A 23,716-nucleotide genomic window follows, 5' to 3' on the forward strand; every position below is an offset into this window, starting at 1 on the left:
TAAAGTATGACGCCTGATTTTAATCATGTTAAAGGACATCCAGTGCTTGAACTGTGTAGTGGGTTATACCTACGTTGCTTTTGGTGCCCCCCCCCCCCCCCCCCGCATTAGCAATCTGCTTTTGTACTTTGACATCCAGGATTTCCCTAGTGAATTTTGTCACAGAAAAAAGAGAATCATCAATATCGCAGTTAAACTTGACTTTCAAAGCTAATAGTATCTCATTTGGGGGCTCAAATTTAATAAATTTTCTTTGATTCTGGGTGAGTTTTTAAACATCAAACAATGAATTGGCCAGGGTGCAGTAAAATATTTAGATCTATTGACTATGGTTCAGAAGGGTAGAAGGCAAAACACTAGTGGTTTGATGTTGATAAATTCTCAGTACCTTAATCCACATTAATGTTTTCTTTTATCTGAGTGCACATTGGTGACAAAAAAGCAAGAGAGAAAGTATCCATACATATAAAATATGAAATCTAAAGCACATATATTATATTGTACAATATGATTTGCTTTGTTATGCTAAGTAAGTTTAGTAGCATTCTCATCCTAATTGAAGACTCTGGAAAATGTTACAGATAAATATATAGTCTGAATTGGAACTCTAGTGTGCATATAGTACTCACTCTATTATAAAATTTTCATTGTAATATATTTTGCAGTATACACTTTCACATTCATGTATTGACAGGAAGACTTGAGATCAGCTTGGGAAATATAAAGATTCTTATACCCATAGATAGCATGAACAATTAAAAATCTCATAATGTTTGTGTTTGCTGGTTTAGGGAAATGCTTTGGAGTATGATAATTTTGTGAGATATTTATATAATGTAATTCATATATTAAAAAACAATTCAAGCAGTTTTATAAGCTGCTCAAGTAGAGTAGGAAAATGGATTTTTTTTAAAAAAACCTTACATTATTGCCAAGTTACATTTGAAGCTGCTCAGATAAAACTAGAGATATAAATACATTTATTTGGGTAGTTAATGTTATTTTTTAATTATCTCCATTCTTGATCTTTGCTATCTCATAAAGAACTGTTTTCTCATGTGTCTGTAAGCCAATTGTATAATATTTATCAAATATATGGTAGCAAAGAACGAAATTTTTAAAAACAAATTCAAGCATTAGAAGTTAGAAAACATGCTTGTATATGAAAAGTAGTGTAATTAAACTGTATGTTTAAAAATTAAAGCTTACTTCTCCTAATTGCAACCTAGACAGTGGATTTCTTAATAAGGCTTTCCCTAAATTTGGAAATTAAAATCCAAAATACCTGTTTCTGAGCATTTCCCTCCAACTCAGGAGCATTTCCTAATTTGTCCAGTAGGTGGCAGTGTGATATCAACTGCCTATTATTTCATTCTGGCTGGAGAATTGGTGTTTCTCCTGTGTCTGTGAAGTGCTTGTATTGTTACCTTTCTGAATACTTAAATTATAGTACAAATACTACTGATTTTATCTAATTTACCTTTCAAGGAAGTTGTGCAACCAAGTTGATTTACATGTATTTCATTGTTAAAACTCACATTTAATAAAATCTTAGAATTTTAGAAGAGTAAAAAGGGTAAACAAACCTCTTATTTGTATATTTTTAAGTATCCTTTTGTGTTGAGTATATTTGTTTTTATTCCAAGGTACATACTAGTGAAGTTTTTCTTTTTCAAAGAAACCTAATAACTGTTGGTTTAATATATTAGTTAATATCAATTAAACATATTATTAAGAAAGTGATAATAATTAGGAGATTGTTGTTTGCTTTTGATTTTTTGAATGTGTTTTTTTTCTTTCCTTTTTATTTTCAGGGTGGAACTGTGAAAAAATAATTGAAAACCTCTTGATCAGAAGAGCTCCAGTGACTCTTCTTCCCCTTCTTCATTTTGAGCAGGAGGATGCTTTTTCTTCTTAACATTCTCCCCCAGCACTCTGAATTAGAGATTTATTTGCAACGAAAAATCAATTAGTCCTAAATTTATTCATGGATTTCAGGTCCAGCGATCAATGCAAGTCCACTCAGTGGGCTCAAGGGGACCCAGTTCATCCCAGTTAATGTGTCTGAAGGGGAATTACCATTGATGCTGTTTTTTTCCCTTTAGGTCAGAGATCAGATCTCGCTGTCACGGACTGCAGCAAGTAGGAATGACTTCACCCTGCAGCTACCCAAACTGCACCTGGAGACCTTTGCAATGGAGGGGCTCAAGGGCGGGCCAGAGGTTGTAGCATGCCAGGTTAGAGTCTAAATAACATTGTTTGCTACTGAGACATATAGAAAAATAAATTGCACTAACTAGAGAGAATGAAAGCCTAGAAGTATTGTGAATAATTTAAAGGAGATGCAAATAAATTTTTCTTCTATTATGTAGCAGTATAGTTCACACATAGAATTTTTTTTTTAAAAGCCTAGAACTAGACTATTAAAAGAATCCAGAAAAGTATTTTTACAAAGGAAAAAATGTGTATTTTACATCAAAGTGCAGTGTTAAAAGAACATACTTTCCTATCAGTGGTGGACAATAAGACACTAAACAGTTATCTCTTTAAGCTAGTCTCTATTTGTTGCTCTTGCTGTTTTAAATCACTTTAGATTAAAATTACTAAGACAAATGCCTGAAAATTTTCAATGTTAAATCCAGAATATGTCCAACATTCTAATGTGGCAATTTAATTTCAACAAAACTAGAACCTAACTGTGTATTGTATTGAAGACTACTTTAGCCTTTAACATTTAGTTTTATTAAGTATTATAATATGTGCAAACCAGGTCATTTTATTTGTAAACTCAAAACACCAACTCATAAAACTTCACATAACTTTAAAATAGACTTAATAAAGAAACTTATTTTCATTCATTTTCAAATGTTTAGATATCCTCTTCTGTGTCATTATTGTACTTTTGTGAAAATGACTTTCCTTAAACTCTTTTTTTTTCATTAGAAAAGACTAAATTCCGTATGTGTTACTCTCCTTGTAATATCCATACTTTCATTAGAAGTTATCCATGTTATGTAAACTATAGGAAGACTGATATGCCAAAAGAGTTGTCCTCATTCACTAGCACTCCAGATTTTCCCATGTGTTTCAAAGAGAAATATCTCTTAAAACTCAGTCCTTGTTTTGAATTTTAAAATAATATTTTTCATTCTTCAATTTATGACCCTGTGGAATTTTAATTTTTTTACAAAATTAATGTGAGTCCATGTGGATCTGTGTTCACTTTTTTACATGCTCCATACCCTAATTTAATCTGTTATTAGTTCCTAAATTAATGCTCTACAAAGAAAAAAATACTCATTGAGTCTTTCATTATGCCTATCTATCTATCTATCTATCCATCCATCCATCCATCCATCCATCCATCCACAACTAAGCATAAAATATTTTCATTTTATTTTATAGGATAGAATCCTGTACTATTATTAAGGACAAAATTAAAATGTTTATTTTAAATATGTTAACTAGTATTTATAAGAATTCACTGAAACCATAAATACTATGTGATTTGAGATTTTTCTAGAGGTTAAAAAATAGTTCTTTACTTGGCTATCTTGATTCAGAATTTCATTGGGCTTAGTATTTGTCATAATTCATAAATGAAGACTTCTCCCAAACTAGGTTTTAGTAATTTGAAAGGAAACTGATTCCTAGGAATGCTATTTTGCAGGGCAGAGCATGAACTCTTTATGGTTCTGGTGTCTGTGAATAGCAAGAAGGAAATGTAAGAGATCTGCAGTTAAAATTACCATCTCTTCCAGGTTCTGATAAAAATAATTCTGTGTATCTAAATGCTTAGTTAAGTTTTTCAATAACATGCTATAATATATATTATAGTTAGAAAATTAGAAGACAATCAATAATAATAGCTACCAATTCAGTAAAAACTTAATATGTACCAGACACTATACAATATGACTTAATTCTCATACTGGGCCTATAAGATAGTTGTTTCTGTCTCCATTTTACAGTGGACAAACAACCACTACAACAGGTAACTCTCTTCAGATCAACACAAGTAAATGGCGGACTCTAGAGCCTGGATTTAAGTCTAAAAGTAGTTGACTGCAAAGTCGAACTAGTAAATCTCACATTAAAGAATTTAGACACATATGGTAAATGCTAAGCATCAAATCTCGGAAATCTGAAATAGTTTTTCTTCCATTTGTAAAATATTAATTATGCATCTGTATGTGATGTAGGTCAAGTTTTGTGTTGTGTTTTAGATAATTTATGGATAAAAACTGTTTCCATTTGATAGACTAATAGTATGAAAATGTACTTTTTACCTTTTGCAGTATAAAAGTCTGTATTTGTGTTGTGGCTACTTATTCAGGAATTCAGTATTTTAAAAATTTATCTAACAAATAAAAACTGGGGCCAGAGTTGTAGCTTAGTGTAGAGCACTTGCCTAGCATGTGTGAGGCACTGGGTATGATCCCCAGCACCACATAAACATAAACAAATAAAATAAAGGGATTGTGTCCATCTACAACTAAAAAATATTTTTAAAAATTGTATATATTTATGAGGCACACTGATATTTGATACATGTGTACAATTCATCATGATTAAATCAGGATAATTTATATATATATCTGTGTATATATATGTATACACACACATATCACCTCAAACATTATTTCTGTGTTGAGAACATTTAAAATCTTTCTTCTAGCTATTTTGAAATATACAATAAATTAACTGGAATTAACTAGAATCACCATACTATGCTATAAAACAGTAGAACTTATTCCACTTAACTGTATTTTTGTATCTGATAACCAACCTCTCTCTGTCCACCCCCCCACCCCCCACCTCTGGCAATCACTATTCTACTCTCTATTTCTGTGTGGTCAACTCATTTAATTTACACACATGAGTGAGAACATGTGGTATTTATCTTTCTGTGCCTGATTTATTCCACTTAAGAGAATGTCCTCCAGGCTCATCTATGCTCCTATAAATGACAGGGCATTATTCATTTTTATTGCTGAATAATATTCCATTGTGTATCTATACTACATTTTCTTTATTCATTCATGGATGGAAACATAGGTTGATTCCATATCTTGTTTTTTGTGAGTAGTGCTATAAGAAATATGAGACTGCAGATGTCTTTTAGACATGCTAATATAGGAATTCAGTATTTGTTTGGCTTTGTACTCTGAGGCTGTGCTGATGTACTATTCTGTGTGTGTGACCTTTGATGATGAGGAGAGGATCACTGTGTAGGGTGTGGCAATGTATGAACCATTTGCCCAACCTGCACAGCTGTCATTTAGAGCATTAGGAGCTGGAGTTTTCTCTTTTCCAGTGGGGCAAGCTTTATTATAGGTATAGTCTTGGATGGAAGAAAGACGAGTGAACACTACTGAGAGGTGAAGAAGGTGCATGGATTACCTATTCTCTCTGAGCCTAGAAAAGCACATAACTGATGCTTTCCTACAGGAGAAAATTCAGTTCAACTTGTCTCTCAGATCTGCTAGCATTTTGCCTCAGTTTCCCAATTACAAAAAGGATGATGCTTCTAGTCTCTCAGGCTTGTGGTAGGATGGAATGAAATGATGTATGTAAACTAGAGTACTGAGCCCAGCACAGAGTCCCCTTGTAAAGACCAGTAAGAAAAGTAGCTTGTTTTGTTATTTTAAGTTGTGTGTGTGTGTGTGTGTGTTTTACATTTCCAGTAAGTGTTTTTTAGGAATCTTTTTCTCCACACTTTACCATTTGGTTCCTTTACTTTTCCCTCTTTCTTTAAAAAGCTTTAAATCGTTTCATCAAATGCAATCTATTTTAGCTTCCTGTTTACTTTTTCATGTAATGTGATTTTCCAGTGAGGCCCTGTCTTCGGTGTCTAAGCTCCTCTGGAAGGTTTTGAATGACTATCTTGATGTTTTCATGTCCCAAATAATAGTATATCAGACTTTCACTGCAATATGGATAAAAATAAAAACACCCAGATTAGATCACATAGCTTTAGCTGAAAGGGCCAGTGTGCTATGACTTTGTAATAAAAATATTCTGCATATATTTATAAAGGTAATGCTTCTTTTTCATTATCTTATGCTCTAAATTATGTTTTTTTCCTTCAATAATTATTGTGGTGGTTTGGATATAAGGTGTCCCACCAAAGTTCCTGTGTTAATGTAGGAATATTCACAGGTGACATGATTAGATTTCAAGACCTGTAATCTAATCAGACCATCCTAGTTTGAATAGGCTAACTGGGTGGTAACTTTATGCAGGTGGGACATGGGTAGAGGCGGTAGGTCACTGGGAGTGTGCCCTGGAAGGATCATTCTTCCCTTCGGCCTCTTCCCTTGCCCTCATACTTCCTGTTCGCCATGACCAGTAGAGCAGCACTTTTTACCATGTTTTTTCACTATGATATTTTCCCTAGGCCCCAAAGCAATACAGTTAGCCCTCTGTGAACTGAACCTCTGAAACCATGAGCCAAAATAAACTTTTCCTCCTCTAAGTTGTTCTTTTCACTATTTTGTCATAGCAATTAAAACTTAACTAACACAATTATAATCTAGAATGCTGGTAATATTTGGCAAATATTGGCAGGCAATCAATAAATATTTGTGTCTTCATCCCTATCACTGATTAAAAGCAAATAATCATTAAATAAAAACTAATGATAGCTAACATTTATAGAATGCTTTATGCTTATTACTTTGCTTAAGAACATACATTGCAAACTCATTTAATCCTTCAAATAATTTTGAGGATGATTGGTGCTCTGCTTTTATTCCATTTTACAAAGGAAGAAACCAAAGTTTATTAAGACGAAGTAAGACACCAAAGTCATATATCCACTGAGCAGGATAACATGTCTATTCATGCTTCTGTGAACTATGGCTTACTAGTTTTTGGTACTGGAGATTGGACCTAGGGGCACTATACTACTGAGATACCCAATTCTTTGATTTATTTATTTATTTTTTAAATTTTGAGACAGCGTCTCTCTTGCTAAGTTGCTGAGGCTGGCCTTGAACTTGTCCTCCTGCTTCAGCCTCTGGAGTAGCTTGAATTAAAGGCTTGTGCCATCATGCCTGGCTTTTGTTTGTTTTTTAAGATGACTGAGAGGAAAAGAATAAAGATAGGGCCTTTCTGGTAGAATACAGTTTCATTTGTGTAGAAATATTAGGAAGAATAGAAATTCAAAGGAGGATTAACTGGGCAAGTTACTTTTCTGTTTGGGTTCTTTATTTCTAAATGAACATAAAGTTCCTATTTCAAAGCATTTATGTGGTGATTAAATGGGTTATTCCATTGGAAATGCTTCCAGTCTGTTACTACAGATACATTGCAAATACTCAGTGTTAGTTAGCTCTTCACTAGTATGAAAGCTTTATGAGATCAGGAATGTGGTCTTGCTCACTGCAGTGTCCTCAGAGCTCAGAACTATTTTTGCATAGAGGAGGCCCTGAGTCTCTCAGTGTATATGGATGAATGAAATTCTTGATTTCAGACATTTGGAAAGATTGCTTTTGTCTAAGACATGCAAGCTCAAGAAACCTTGCTATATATGTGTATTTTTTACTTCTAGGTCCACACTACTTAAAAAAAATGTCTCCCAAACCATCTCATTGAAGTGTTTAAAGCTTAGTGAATAATATCAATACCTCTGAAACTGTAGTATATTTTGTAGGTGTATGTTTATAAACACTTCATTAGAGAGTCTTCATTGTGAAACCATTTATTTATGAAGATTTAAACAATAGAGTCTTCCCTGTAAATATAGTAATCTTTTAATCACTCTAACCCACAATGTCATTACATGGTCCTTACTTAGAATGGTTTTTATATGTGTTATATTCATGACTTTTGGGAGACTTTCTTCTCATTTTTCAGGTGTATACATTTCTTAGAGCTTTTTTTTTGTATATAGATAAATCATAAAGAACATCTTGCAGGAAATTTTATTATAATATTTTTATGCACAGAGGAATGAAATAAATGATATCAGTACCTAAACTGTTGGAGAATGAAAATATATTTACATGTGTTTTCTGTTGCAGTCCTTAAGGCAACAACCTTCTAATTGTTCTACAAGAAATTTCTACATTTTTGGCATACTTAGAATTTAAAGAGACATTAGGCAATTTCATTTAAAAGATTATTTCATCTTATTATTTTTATTCTTTGTGTTATCCCATGTACATAGTGAATTTTCAGAACACTGATCATCTTTTTAAACATGAAAAGGAGCCATTTTGAATGAAAATCTTGTTAAATATAACAAATACTGCTTTTAAATAAAAAAATATAATATACCTGATTAAAAATTTTGATTACTTTGGTGTAATTAGTATTATACATATAAATTATAGTATTATGATAGTATAATGACTCAGGTATATAATGGCATTTGCCTTAACATAATTTGACACAAAATTTGCTAATATTAATTAACTTTCAAAAATTATACATGATCTTGACAATAAAAAAATCGTACTCTTCAGAAGAGTATAGAATAAGATCATTTGAAATTTTGCTAGAGACAACCAGTATTAACATTTAATATATATTATTCTAGCTATTGTCAGCCACAGATATAACCTTACATGCACATTTTACTTGTATTTGAATAGTAATCAGGCCATACAGTTTTGTAAGCCTTACACAGTATAAACCTAATAACATATTATGGATATCTTTCTTGTCAATAAATACAGATTTTACCAGATGATATATGCTACCATTCTTTCCTTAGTTCCCACATTTTTAAAATAACTTTATTGTATTTATTATTATTTTTTAATATGGTTAAAAAAAACCCAGTGCCTCACATGTGCTAGGCAAGCACTTTACCACTGAGCCACAACCCCAGCCCCCACATTTTAATTTTAAAGATTTATTGTAATGAAGTATTTTTTCTTTAACTCCATTGTTGAAACATAGTATTGCTTACTAATAGCTAAAAACGTTTCTGTTAAAGCTACTACTTCTATAAAGTTATTGTTATTTTTTTATTTAACAGATGAGACATTTTATATTTTTCATCATGGCTTATATTTCAGACCAGTACTTTGTTTTCCTATCTACCCTGGCTCTTGACCCCAGGACTTTCATTTCTCTTTGCCTTTTGCAAAGGAAAAGGTGACTTATGAGGGCAAGGAATTGCATCTTTATAAACCTTTTGCTATAAATTTGAAGAATCTTATAACTTTCAACTTCTTTACCTTACATGCTGAATTACATCCTCGGAGGGAATGACCTATAATCCATGATCTGAACTAATACCAAGTATAATCTGGTAAGAATTCCTCAGAAACTTGGTTGATTCATAAAGTCCTTTTTCTATTTTTTTATTTCTTCCTTTGTTTATTACAAGGAAGAAGGAAAACAAAATCACAACCAGTATTGAAGAAGGTTGAAAAGATTATACAACTTTGCAAGAAAGTAGTAAGACTTTCTATAGCACAGATGAAATTCTTCTTCTAGATACAAATTACACAGGTAGGGTGAGCTCTCATTATTTTATACAATGGTGATCTTTTTCTTGTGGAATACAACATTGTCCTTTCTTGTTAAGGATGAATATGGATTGTCATCCTTGGGGTGCCAAAAGTGCCACAGGAGTTTTATCCTAGAATCACTATTTTCTGTGAGCTCTTAGCTCTTTATTCTTTCAGTCTGTTAAGTTTCCTCTTCTGTAAAATGGAGACAATAATACCTGCTCTGGTGCATCTTGGAATGACTAGGAAGATTATATGATGTGTATGAAAGTACTTTGAAAAATAATTAGCACACAAAATTTTTTACAGTTGTTTCCCTTTAAATAATTGGCATATAAATATTCATTTTTCAGGTGTAAGATTGCTTAGTTTTCAATATCCAGGTTGAGTTTTTTGCCCTTCTAAAAGACAAGCAAGTAAATCAGATTTTAGGGAAGTTGGCAACCATGAATCTGCACAATTTTCTGTATGTCACTGAGTTTGCTGGAACCATCATGTGGATCAGAATAGGAATTACTTTTTTAACAACATAGTATTTGGAAAAGATAAAATAATTACATTTTCTGGGGAAAGAGGCAGTAAGGTAGTATTTGAGAAAATGTGGAGAGTCAGAATGTCTGGACTAAAGTCCTGGCTCTGTAATTTAACCACCTTGGCAAGTCACTTAATGGCACTGAGCTGCCATTTCCTTATCTGTAAATGGTGACAGTGAAGCCTGTCTTGCTTTGGCTCACAGGATTGTGGTAAGATCAGATAAGATAATGTGCCTATGAAGGTGTTTTACATTAGAAAATGCTTTATTAACATAAGCCACGTTGGACTGAACTACAAAAGGTCTGGGTTCAGGAATAGTGACCCAGTTACATTGAAGAATGTTTTAGTGTTTTGATTTTTGGTGGTTTCTGATTGATGATGTATTCAACATGTTCCTTCAAAAGAATAAAATATTCAACAGTTTCAGTGTTTCCTTCTAGTTGAGTGTAAAGTCATTGCCAAAATGTAGGTAGTGAATGCTCAGCCAATACTTCTATTTTTAATTATTATATGAAATAATTAATATACTGTTTTCATATTTTAAACCATTTGTACCTTTATTTCTGCCCTTTAATGGGTGGTGGGGTGTGTGTGCTTCAAATCCAACTTAGTGAAATGTGACAGTATTTGCCTATATAGAAAATGTTTGAAATGCACTTTAGTGTGTTTGGAAAAAACAAAAATGACAAAGCATATTGCAGTACAAATTGTTTTTTTTTTTAACTAAGTACTAGATGGCTATAAGTAGAAGAGCTGCTGAATTATATGAATATAATTTTTTATTAATATTAAGAGGCAAAAACTAAATCTTAAACTTAACCCTTTGTCTTTTTTTTTTTTTTTCATTTTGAAGCCTGTTTTTAAGTAAACTGTAACCTTACTAGATAATACCTTTTAATGCTTATTATTGAGAGACTGAAGCCTGTGAGCACTTGAACTTTCAAGTGCTTCAACCAGAATAGCTATTCATTTTAGCTACTTGGACAAAAAACAGTTTTTGATGGACTGCCTAGGTGAAGACCTGGAAAAGGAAGGGTTATCTACAAATTGAGTGAGTTTATTATGGCTTAGTGATTTGCTGATTGATTTCATTTGCTGTCAGTTAAGGCTCTCTTAATGTCAGTTTTCTTTGCATAATGCCTTGAAATAAAGGCTGATGAAGTTCTTCAGATTGATGCCGCTTATATAAACTGACCCTGATTTGCCCTATTCTGCATGGCAATTTAAGTGACAGCAGTTAAAGGAAAATACAGCAATGAATATGCAACTTAAGGATTAAGGGAGTTGCTGTAAATCATTCAGTCTAAAGCCAGGTACAAAAGTAATTTCTTATAGTAATTCCATAGATACCTAAGGTTTTATTAAACAGACTGTTATTCAAACATTTATGTTTTAATATGTATATTACATATGCATAGTAAATAGGTATATATGTGTAGTTCTCTCTGAAGAAGAGAACTAAAAGTGATTTTAAATCTTTTTGAATTGATAAAGCTTCCTCTCCTCACTTATTTAAACCCGGAGTTGACAGAATCGTAGTTGAATAAGTATTTTATTTGGACATTCACATGCAAACAAATAAGATCAGTCCTTTATCTTATATCATATATAAAAATCAACTCAAATGGATTAAAGACATTAATAAGACCTTAAACCTTAAAAATCCTAGAAGAAAACAGAGAGGACAAGTTCCTTGATACTGGTCCAGGCAGTGATATTTTTGGATATCCACCAAACGCATAGGCAGCAAAAGCAAAATTAAACAAGTGGGACTATATAAAATTAAAAAGCTGCCCAGAAAAGGAAACAGTCAACAATAAAAAGGAAACCTTTGAAATGATAAAATAATTGCAAACCCTATGTGCAATATAATAAGGTCCAAAACATACAAACTCAGTGGCAAAACTCCCCAAATATCTCAATTAAGAAATGGGCAAAGGACCTTAAAGGATGTTTTTCCAGAGAACATATACAAGTGGCCAACAGGTATATGAAAAGGTGCTCAACATCACTAATCACCAGAGAATGAAAAATCTAACCACAGTGAAACATCACCTCACAACTCTCAGGATGGCTGTTATAAAAGTCAGAAGATAATGCTATGTGGTTTGAATGTGTCCCCCAAAGTTCATGTGTTGGAAACTTGATCTGCCGTGATATAGTGTTAAGTGGTGGGACTATTAAGAGGTGATTAGATTATCAGGGCTCTGCCCTCATAAATGGTTTAATGTCATTATTTTGAGGATGAGTCCATTATCATGAGAGTGGATTCCTTATAAAAGAACGAGTTTGGGCCCTCTTTTCTCTTCCCTCTCTCTCTCCTGCCCATGTGACGTCTTTTGCCATGCTATGGTACAGCAAGAAGACTCACCAGATGCTGGCTCCTTGATCTATGTTGACTTCCCAGCCTCCAGAACTGTAAAAAATAAATTTCTGTTCTTTATAAATTACTCAGTCTGTGGTATTCTATTATGTCAGCACAAAACAGAGACACATAACAAATGATGAGATTGTGAAGAAAAGGGAACCTTATATATTATTCGTAGGAAAATAAATTGAAACAGCCATTATGGAAAGCAGTATGAAAGGTACTCAAAAAATTGAAAATGGAACTCCCATAATATCCAGAAATCCTGCTTCTAGGTATATATTCAAAGGAAAGGAAATCACTTTCTTGAAGAGATAGCTATACTCCCACATTCATTGCAATGTTATTCATAATAACCAAGATAATGAAGTCAACCTAAATGTCTATCAACAGATGAATGGATAAAAGAATGTGGGATGGGAAAATATAAAGAAGGAAATTCTGATTATACAACAACATGGTGAACCTAGAGGACATTATGCTAAATGAAATAAACTAGCCACATAAAGACAAAAATTGTAGAATCAAAAAAAGTCAAACTCATAAAAACAGTAGAATGGTTGGTAACAGGGTTAGGGAGTAAAGGAAATGGGGAGATGTTTGTCAAAAGTTCCATTATAACCTAAGTGATTTCTGGAGATCATGGTACAACATTATGTATGGTGTATTTGAAATTGGCTAATAGTATATCTTAAGTATTTTCAACATAAGTACAAAAAAGGCTATGTGAGATGATAGCTGTTAGTTTGATTATAATAACTACACAGTGTATATATGTGTCAAATTATGTTGTATACTTTATATATAATTTATATCAAAACACTTTGAAATTGCATACTGCTGTATATTAAATAACCAGTGGGATGTAGGGTAATTTTTGAAGATTTTAAAAAGTGCTTTTCAATTAGAGTCTTGTAGTAACAGTAATACCTTCCACCTGCCCTCTTTTGAATGATTCTCATGGTGCTGGCTAAAAGCAGACATAACTTTTGGGGGAAAGACTAACAATTAACTCACTGAAGAAAACATAGGAAATAGTTGTTTAACATAGACTGTGGCACAATAAAACAAAGGGTTTATTTGGGCCAACAGTGATTCATGAATCAGGCAGCTCCAAACCAGAAGTAATTCAGAGGTTGTGTTGAGGGAACACAGGGGAAGACATTTTATAGAGTGACCATGGAAGTAAAGCAAAGAGAATATGTGATGGGTTACAGTATACAATTACCTTCTTTGGTCTATCCCACTGCAGAGTCCCTTATTATATGCATCAGAATGATGACTTCTTATTGGCTAGCATTAAGGTTCATTTTTCTTTAATATAGGCATTTATAAGAAAATCTCAGTTTAAGTTTTGCTTATATTAAAAGTTAAAGTCACTTATTAAGCCTAACTGGCTTTGTCTGTTCAGTAATTTTTCAGGTGTTGTCTACATTTTAATTTAACATCACTATCTTAATTTCTAAGTGATGACTGTTTAGCTTACACCCTGCAGGTAGTTTTTCTCTATGGAGTATGCATTACTTCAGTGTTGAGAGGCAATAGTTTTTCCCTAATACATTTTATAATGTGTTTTAATCAAATCCTTTCCAGATATAACTTCATTAAGATTAAAAGGATAACTTAGACAGCAGAGCACCTAAGTGAAGAAAATACTTGGATTCTGTTTGGGGGAGGGGGTTGGCAAATTACATTGAATACGTTTATGTGGTATCTGTAGTATATTTAAAAGAGGCATAAGGTCTGGGACTGTAACTCAGTGGTAGAGCGCCTGCCTCACACCTGTGAGGCATTGGGTTCGATCTCAGCACCACATAAAAATAATAAATAAAGATATTGTGTGCAACTACAATTTTTAAAAATATTTTAATAAAAGAGGCATAAGTTCTATTTGCAAATAAGGTTTAGAGAAATTCTCAAACCTCAGATCTTTGTTGAATAATTGTCTTATAGTATGATTTCTCCACTAAATTTAAACTCTAAAAAAGCTTGATGTTTTAAATTTTTATAAAATTGAAGGGAATTATGATTTACTTAATATGTATTAAATTATGTTTTATTTACATCTACATTATTAAATTATGCCATAGGACAAAATAGAAAAAAATAATCTTAATGAAATCTTTAACACAGGGTCTTATGTAAAGCCCTCAGCAGATAGCTGCTATAATGACAATTATTGTGACAGTATATATGAACAGAGGTTGGGGAGGAATATTGTAATTCTTTAGCAAGTGAAAAGGGATTCTTTGAAAATTTGAGGTGTATCAGTGTCATTGCCAAGTTGTTGTTGTTGGTGTTTAGTGGTACTGAGGATTGAACCTAGAACTTCACATGTGCTAGGCAGGGGTCCTACCTTTGAGCTTCATCCTCCAGCCCTTTTTTAAAATTTTGAGACAGATTCTCACAAAGTTGCTGAGCCTGGCCTCAGGCTTGCAGTTCTCCTGTGTCAGCCTCCTGAGTCACTGAAATTACAGACATAAGCCACCACACCTGGCCAAGTTTTTAAATTATTGGGTATTAAGAGGTAAAATGATTTCTTGTTAGTATTGAATGGGAGGTACAATTGTGACTGACGAAGGCACTCAGTGATAGGAATACATTTTTGGGCTACGAAAATTATTTTCTTATTATGTCTTTGTTTTAATATATACTCAGTGAATACTAGATGTTAAAACCCACGATTAAGGGACAAGTAGTTAGAAGTATTGCAAGGATTTGTTGATGGATAAGTCACTGGTTTACTCTGCAGCATGAATGTTTACTTAGACTGCATTTAGAACTGTAAAAACAGAAGATGGTCATGTCCATCAAATTTTTCTGAATCATAAATTTATACTGTTATGATTTGGATATGAGTCATCCCCCCAAAGCCCCTGTGTTAATGCAGAAATATTCAGAGGTGAAATGATTAGATTATGAGAACTGTAACCTAATCAGTCCATCCTAGTTTGAATGACTAAATGGACTAACTGGCAGGTAGGAAGTGGGTATAGGAGGTGGGTCACTGGGGCATACCCCACGAGGGTTTGTCTTCCCTCTGGCCCCTCACCTCTACTTTCTGGCCACCATGAATGGAAGCAGTGCCCCTCTGCCATGGTCCTTTCCCCACAATGTTCTGCTTAGAGCAATGGGCTTAGCCAGTCATGGACTAAATCTTTGAAATCATGAGCCAAACTAAACTTCCTCCTCTACATTGTTCTTGTCAAGTATTTTGATCATGATGCCAAAAACAAAAACAAACAAACAAAAAACACACAAGAAAATTAACACAGAAACTGGTACCAAGAAGTAAGGTTTTTGCTGTGATTGAACTGACCATATAGTTCAGAAGCTTTTGGAGCTGATTTACAGGAGGAATTTGGAAAAGTTTGGAGATGCAACCTAGAGAAGCCTAGAATTTTGTAAGTGAAGCCTAATGGGGTTATTCTGGTAGGATCACAGAAGACCAGAATGTGGACCATAAAGACTGCTCATGAAGTAAGAAGAAAAATGAGGACTCTGTTGTTAATTGGACTAGGTCATTTATATTACATTCTGGCAAAGAATTTGTCTGTTTTGTCCATGTTCTGAGATTTTTGTATGAGGCTGAATTTAAAAGTGATGGACTGATTAATTTGGTGGAGGAAATTTCAAGGCAGCACAGATTCAATGGCATGGATTTTCCTCACAGTTTTCAACCAGATTTACTGTGAGAAAGTGGAAGGATTTTAAAAACTTGGCAGTTTGACTAGAAAAGTATGTAAAATTGGGGCCAAAAAAGGTGTGGCTGCTGAAGAGATTACGGTCACTAAAGAGTTGCTAGGCACAGAAACAGAAACAATAGGAAAGATGGCTTATGGGCATCTCAGGAATTTGCAAGACCATACCTGTCCATTGCAAGGTCAAGGGTATAAGGGAAAATTTCTTTGAGAAGAAATCCTGGGACCATCCTTCTTGCACAGGGGGCCTAGGAAGTTACTTTACCATACTCGTCTGCCCAAGCACTCAGAGACCACTACAGCTATAATCCCAGGAGGTCTAGCTATTGTGTAAGCTGGCAGACCTTGGCATCATCCTCTTGGTGCTCGTTCTGCGAGAATTCAGGGTGCTGGAGTTAAGGGGTGATAGAAACTTCCATTGAGATTTCAGAGGGAGGCCTGGCAGGCCAGGAAAAATATAGCAAGGTTGGAATCCCTGAGAATGCTCCTGAGAGGGCAATACACAAAGCTGTGAAGGTGAAGTAAAAGCTGTAATGGAGACCCCAAGAATTAAGTGATGCTAGTAACATGGACTGTGAACCAAGGAAAGCTGATGGCTGCAGAGGTAGCCACACTGAAAGAGAGCCCATGAGGGCTGTAGCCAACAAGCCCAAAGGGATGGGACAGCCCAAGCTCTTTGGAAAGAACATCTCACCACTATATACACTGGATCCTGGACATATAGCTATATGACCTGATGTCTGCCTGGCTGGGTTTCAGTCTTGCGTTGATCCCATCCATCATTTCTATGTCACTTTTCCTCCCTTTTGGAATGGGAATGTTCCCTTTTGGAATACTCCATGCCATTGTATATTGAAAATATATAATTTGCTTTTGATTTTTGTAGTGGCTTACAGCCAAGATTTTGCCTTGAGTCTCAGATGAGACTTTAGAATAGGACTTTGGGCAATGCTGAAACTGTTAAGATTATGGGAACTCTTTGAAATGCACTAAATGAATTTTCCATTGTGGGATGGGCTTGTGCTTTTGGGGACCAGGATGGAATGCTATGGTTTGGATTTGAGGTATCTCCCAAAAGTTCTTGTGTTTATGCAGAAATATTTAGAGGATATTTAGAGGAGAAATGTTTGGATTATGAGAGCTGGAATTAAATCAGTCTGTCCTAGTTTGAATGGACTAACTGGGTGATAACTGTAGGCAGATAGGGTATGGGTAGAGGAGGTGGGTCACTTAGGGTATGTCCTGGGAGGTTTCAGTTTTCCTGTGGCCCCTATTTTCTTTTGCTTCCTGGCCTCTGTAAATGCAACAGAACCCCTCAGCCATGCCCTGACCCCATGGCATTCTGTTCACCTCAGGCCCAGAGCAGGGTACTCAGCCAGTCATTGGCTAACCCTCTGAAACCATTAGCCAAAATCAATGTTTCCTCCTTTTGATTGTTCTTGTCAGGTATTTTGATCAAAATATTTAAAAGCTGACTAATATATATACCAGTCTGAATTACCAAAGCATAAAACTTAAAACTTCAGTCTTGCTAAATGAGGGTTTTTAAAAACAATCATTATAATAAAGTTAATAAATTATTGTCTGATACCAAATTTTATGCATGCATACATATAAATATATCACTGCTACTATAAAATGTATGGTACATATAACAATATACACTATAAGCCTTTCATTATACTAAACACTTTTAAATTCTAACTCAACTTTCTTAATCTGAAATATAAGATTGTACTTGATTAATTCATTTATTTTCAAAGGAAAAGTTAAAAAACGTTGTTTTCTTAATAATTTCCTTTAAAAATGCATTTCTCTTAACAGTACCTTTTTTTTTAAGCTCCAAGGACTAACCAATGCTAGCCATAAAATACTTCAATTTTAGAAAAGAGGAATTGCATGTAAGCAAAGCTGGGACAACTTTTGGAACCTACTCACTATGTCCTCTATTCTCTGTCTTTACAAGTTCATTCGGTCCCCATGATCAGGATGTTTGGGTGTATGAGACAGACCCCTTAAAGGGTAGCAGTAGTATAGTTCCTCAGGTCCAAAAAGTTCTTCATGAGGTGACCTGGGAGACTTTGCAGAATAGCTGACCCCTTGTTTTATTTCAGGTTCCAGGTTATTTTAGATAGATGTTCTAAAGAACTTGTTCCTTTTTAATTTTTTTTCCTGATTACTAGAGTATACTCAAAAGAGAGAGAGAGAGAGAGAGAGAGAGAGAGAGAGAGAGAGGGAGAGAGAAAGTTAAGAACTTTTAAAGGAATGCTACTTAAGTTTTAAAATTAGATTTGAAGCCAGGCTTAATTATGGCACATGCCTATAATCCTAGCAGGTTGGGAGGATGAGGCAGGACAATTGCGGATTTAAAGCCAACCTCAGCAATTGAATTATTTAGTGAGACCCTGTCTCTAAATAAAATATAAAAAGGGGGGCTGGGGTTGTGGCTCAGTGGTAGAGTGCTCGCCTAGCATGCATGAGGCACTGGGTTAGGTCCTAAGCACCACATAAATGTAAAATTAAGATATTGTGTCCATCTAAAATATATATATATATATATATATATATAAAGGGCTGAGGGGGGTGTTGGGGTCATGGCTCAGTGGTAGAGCACTTGCCTAGCATGCATGAGGCACTGGGTTTGATCATCAGCACCACATAAGCAAACTAAATAAACAAAATAAAGGTATATATATTTAACAAAAAAAAGGAGGGCTGGGGATGTGGCTCAGTGGTTAAGTGCCTTGGGTTCAGTCCTCAGTACCTGCGCCCCCCAAAAATTGAATTTGATTTTGACATCCTGACTGAATTTTTTTGATGGTAATAATTAGCCAATTAATTTGAAACAATACACATTTCTTTGTATATGTTGTTTTCTGGTTCCTTTGAAACTAGCCGAATATCACACCAGGAATTTATACAATGAATTAAACAATTAGTAGAATCATTTTGCTTGTTATGTGGATTTATATGTACTCCAGTGAAACAGGACCTTGTAAACACAAATATATACACCAACAAATTTCAAATTATAAAATTTTGTTGCAATGCAGGAGTTGTTTTTTTTTATCATTCAGGCCCACAGTCCCACACCTGAAATTTCAAATACTTTAAAACCTGGTGAAGTGGAGGCTGAATCAGACCTGCTCCCATTTTGTGGCAAAACCTGAGAAGAACTTACTACACAAGGCTCTTTAAAGTCTCAGTTTATCCCCCTCAATGTAATTATTCAAATGGTTTGCTGTAGAATGTTTTTGATTAGACTGTGCTGCTTATTTTCTGATTTATTTAATATATGAAATATTCCCCATATTTCCAAACTGAAAAGCCCTGAACTGTGAATCATATCTGATTCCAAGGATTTCAGATAAGGGATTGTGGGAAACGAACTAGCATTTTAAAACAGATTTCACACAAATGACACATACTGTTATTTCAAAGTAAGCTTTTTTTGTTTGTTTTTGAGTTAGAATATTGGTAAGGTTCTTCTTGACTACTTAAGCTCTATGATATTGCAGATAAATTATGGTCTCAATTAGGTTTCATGGCAGTCATTATTTATTCCTTCATAATGTATGGAAAATAAATTAGTTGCTTTAGTTGAATATCAGAAAGCACCTTGGAACTGATTAGTCTTTTAGATGGCAAAATAAAAAAAGCAAAACCAAAAACAAAACCAAAAATGGCTATACATTAAATATGAAAAATTATTTGCTATTTCAAAAACCAAAATGGTATCAATATTGTTTCAGGGTAATATGGTTGAACATACTTTAATAAATTTTGCTGTAGAGTTAGGAATTATCAAGATTATTGAAGCAGATGACCAACTTGACTGAAACATGCAGATTCCCAAGCCACTTGCTCTATTATATAAAAATCACAATGGAACAAGTGATAAAATGATGGGTTCTTAATAAAGACATAAAGTATTTCCTGTTTCCTTACCAATTTGCTTTTCTTTCAGGATTTTTAAACTTGTTTACATTAGATTTAAGTAAAGCACAAACAAATGCATCAAATTCTTATAGAATTCCAGCTAAAAGTCCTTTAGCACTTTTATCCAAATTAATGTAAAGAAACCAATCATGCACGTATTTTGCTGCAATTCCTAAATAAATTTAATGGTTTGATGTAAAAGAAGAAAGGTGAAGGAGTCAACGTGTATGTATGCATGAATTTATTTACTGTGTCAGTAGCTTAGATTAAATGCATTTTATGAAAAGTTTGTTTTTAAATAATAGACTGAGCAGTTTTTCTTTGATAGTGAACTAGCTCTTGACTCCTCATAAGCTCTTTATTTCTATAATATTTCTCTTTGCATTAACACTAGATTTATTTACTGAACCTCTAAAAGGTCAAAATTAGAATCTGTCTTTAGTATGCTATCAAATTTGACAAAAGCAGTTGGATCTTTGTAGGTTGATTATGAAAGAGACACCTGGGAAGTACTAGTTATCACTTTGTTCAGTCCACAAAAGGTATAAATCAGAAAGAGATTGCAGGGATTTAAAGTGTCCTTTATTAAGCCCCAGATGTCTGTTAAAGGGGTTAAATAGGCACTCTAAAAATAGTCTATTACTGAAATTGAAAGTCCCCTAGCTCTAAAATGATGAACCATAGCAATACTATCTGTTCTTAATTTAATCAAGCTGAACAAGTATGAATGGAACTCTTTCTCTAGCTCTATGTGAATATATGATGGACTGGGATGACAGAGGATGAATGAGCATGCAGGGAGGAGGAATTAAAAAAAAAAAGCAAACCTCAGTGTTAACATTCCTGCAACAGGAGGAACAAAACAGGCTCCACCATTCTGTGAGCCTTTGGAAGCGAAAGATTGGGAAAGGGCCTGAATATATCACAAACCTTGTTTCACATCCTCCTCTGCCAAAAAACTGTTTCTTTTCTAAATAACTGGCATTTGACCTTTTTTGAGGACATATTCTACTATTGGTGATTTATCTGCCCACTTTAAATATGAAAATTTAAAATGTATTATTTCCCCAGATTAAAAAATGTGAACCAGAGGTTGTCATTCCTCTTTTCAGTTACAGCTATGTGACTTTTCATTACCTTTCAAATAAGTCCCAAACTTTTCATGTTGGTCTTGGGCTCTTTATGACCTGGGTCTTGCCACACTCTAGCTTCATTTCCTAACCTTCTCCATCTGTTCCCTGAGTGAAGTGACACTAATTTTGGCTGTAACTTGAACATAGGAAGCACAGTTCCATTTCAGAGACTCTGTGCTCACTGGTCCCTTTACTTGGTAAGCCTTTGCCCCAGTCTTCCTGAGGCTCCATTCTTCCAATTGGGCATGTCTGTGCTTCGCCGTCACCTCATAGAAGCCTTCCCCTCATCACTCGGTAAAACAGCTTCCCTTCGTGCTCTGTAGCACTAACTCTGCCTTACTTTCCTTCACACACATGACATGAAATATTTGCTATTAATCTGTTCCTCCCTAGGATGTGAGATCCAGGAGGTCAGGACTTTGTCTTCCTTATCATTGTATTCTCAGAACCTAGAACATAATAGGTAATCAATAATTTTGGTTGAATAAATTAATGAATAAACTGAGGTTTTTCTCTGCTGTTGCCCTTTATAAAGGCATGCTGAGGAAAAGTAAGGGTTTAGAACCAGATGGACCCCTGATTTCTAGCACTTATTAGCAGTGTGTCCTTAAGAGAGTTATTTATGGACTCTGAGCCTTAGTTCCTAAATATTTCCTACTTTTCAAAGATTGTGTGAAGGTAAGAGATTATGCATGCTGTTGGAGAAGACCAAAATGTGCTCAGATTTGCACATACTTTATTTAACGTAAACAGAGATTTTCCTTTGAGTAATGTCTATAGATTGCTTAAAAAGAGAACAAAGTAACAGATCTCCAAGGAGTCTACTCTTAGGTATCAAAAGTTCACATGAATTTTTGAACATATAACATATCAGGGTTATCTGTTATGATTTTGATATTTGGACAGAGATAGCTTGAATTCCAGCTAATGCCATTAAAATTAAATAAATTCATCTGGTATACTCATACCATATAGTATGTCTTATCTCTGTGTCAGTAGAATCCAAAGCAGCTCTAATAATCTTCTTCATTGTAAAACTTGTAATGGTTTCAAAGCATAGCAGGTGCTCAAGAAATTGTAGCCATAATAATGTATTTTTATTATAATAGAGAGCTTAAGTAACAAAATCATGCTTCTTTACTATTTCCTGTGGTCCACAATTAATGCTATTATTCAGTGACTACACTAATCTTATTTTATCAGGTCCTATTTTGCAACAAATCCAGTGGCAATTCTATAACTTATATAACAAGCATCTTGTAGACGTCTTAAGTTTTTAGGTCCCTAAAGCAAGGCAATTTATTATTATTGTTGTTGCTGCTTCTGTTATTGATCTACCATTATCCTCAGAGAAACTCATTGCTCTTGGAATTTTTCTCAGAATTACTCTTGCTTTTTATGATTTTCGTGTCCATGTAAAAAGCAAGAGTAATTCTGAGAAAAATTCAAAGAGCAATGAGTTTCCAGTAGGAAATTTTATTTTTTCCTAGTCTCCAATTATTCTCTTGATCCATTTTCCATATTTTTGCAGGAAACCAACATGTTATTTCTTTTTACATGTCATCCCTTTGGTCTTTTGTTATGGTAACCTGTAGCATAATAGGAGCAGTGATCACCATCAATCTAATAGCTGCACTTAACCTTAAAATTGGCTTTGATTCAATTGTGGTTGGAAGTAACATATTTGAAAAAGAGTTGGTCTTATTTTTGGCACATTTAAGTTGTATATGCCATGGTTGAGTGGAGGCCAGAAAAAAAGTTTAGAGTCTAAACAAGATAAAAAGAAAGCATCGTTTTTAAAAAGTCTATTGAAAAATATTCTGCAACTCTGCTGAATATGGTTTCCCACGAGGCTCCTTCTCATACCTGAAAAGCTACTATATTTACATCCTTCAAAGATGGTGCCAGTAAAAATTTTGAGTGATGGGATAAGTCAAGTCTGGGGCCATTTCAAATGCCAAAAAGAGGAGAATGAACTTGGTTTCTCTTTTTTTCTTATATAAAATAACACCAACAAAAACATAGCTAACCCCATGCAACTTTGCATCAGGTCAGCTTACTATTTTCTTTTCAGTTGTGCGTCACTAAGGAGGCTGTACATTTGCAACAATGTTTTCTCTTCTAATAATCTGAAACATACTCCCCTTATTGCCCCCATCACCACTAAAAAGCCTTTCAGTATAGTGTACACTGTCTTAATTATCTAGTTGCACATAGTTTTTAAAACATAATTTATATAGGAGTACAGACTTAAGTGGACCGAAGTGGCCAGGGAGTAAAATTTTAGAACGTGTACCTTAAAACAAACCCTAGTACATTTAGCACTCAAAATGGGCTATCTAGGGATGAAAATATTCTATAGATAGAAAATCCCTCAGTTTACCAAAATCCTAGTTTCTGTATTAAAAGGTCATTTTCCTTTTGGCAATTTTCCAGGTATGGAAAGATAAAAGACTTTCCTAGTCTTAATAGGTAAAATGGAAATGGAATATAACTTCTTTAAGCCACATTCCAGCTATATGTATATATATCCAACATGCACAAACTCATTAAAAATAAGGATTTATGAGTTAT

General features: G+C 34.2%; 1 protein-coding gene across 3 annotated transcripts in view; it reads left to right on the plus strand.

Moving 5' to 3' along the window:
* Ccdc171 (coiled-coil domain containing 171) overlaps positions 1–23,716 on the plus strand; it is a 397,216-nt gene that overhangs the window by 288,991 nt on the left and 84,509 nt on the right. For all 3 annotated transcript variants that reach the window (XM_058586353.1, XM_058586352.1, XM_046467410.2), the window contains one exon: positions 2,106–2,237. In XM_058586353.1, the coding sequence (XP_058442336.1) occupies positions 2,106–2,237 (132 nt within the window). The remainder of the gene's footprint in view (positions 1–2,105; positions 2,238–23,716) is intronic.

This window comes from Marmota monax, unplaced genomic scaffold (assembly GCF_021218885.2).
Source record: "Marmota monax isolate L192 unplaced genomic scaffold, Marmota_monax_Labrador192_F-V1.1 WCK01_AAM20220418_F8-fsc00033, whole genome shotgun sequence".
In the NCBI taxonomy this organism is placed as follows: Eukaryota; Metazoa; Chordata; class Mammalia; order Rodentia; family Sciuridae; genus Marmota; species Marmota monax.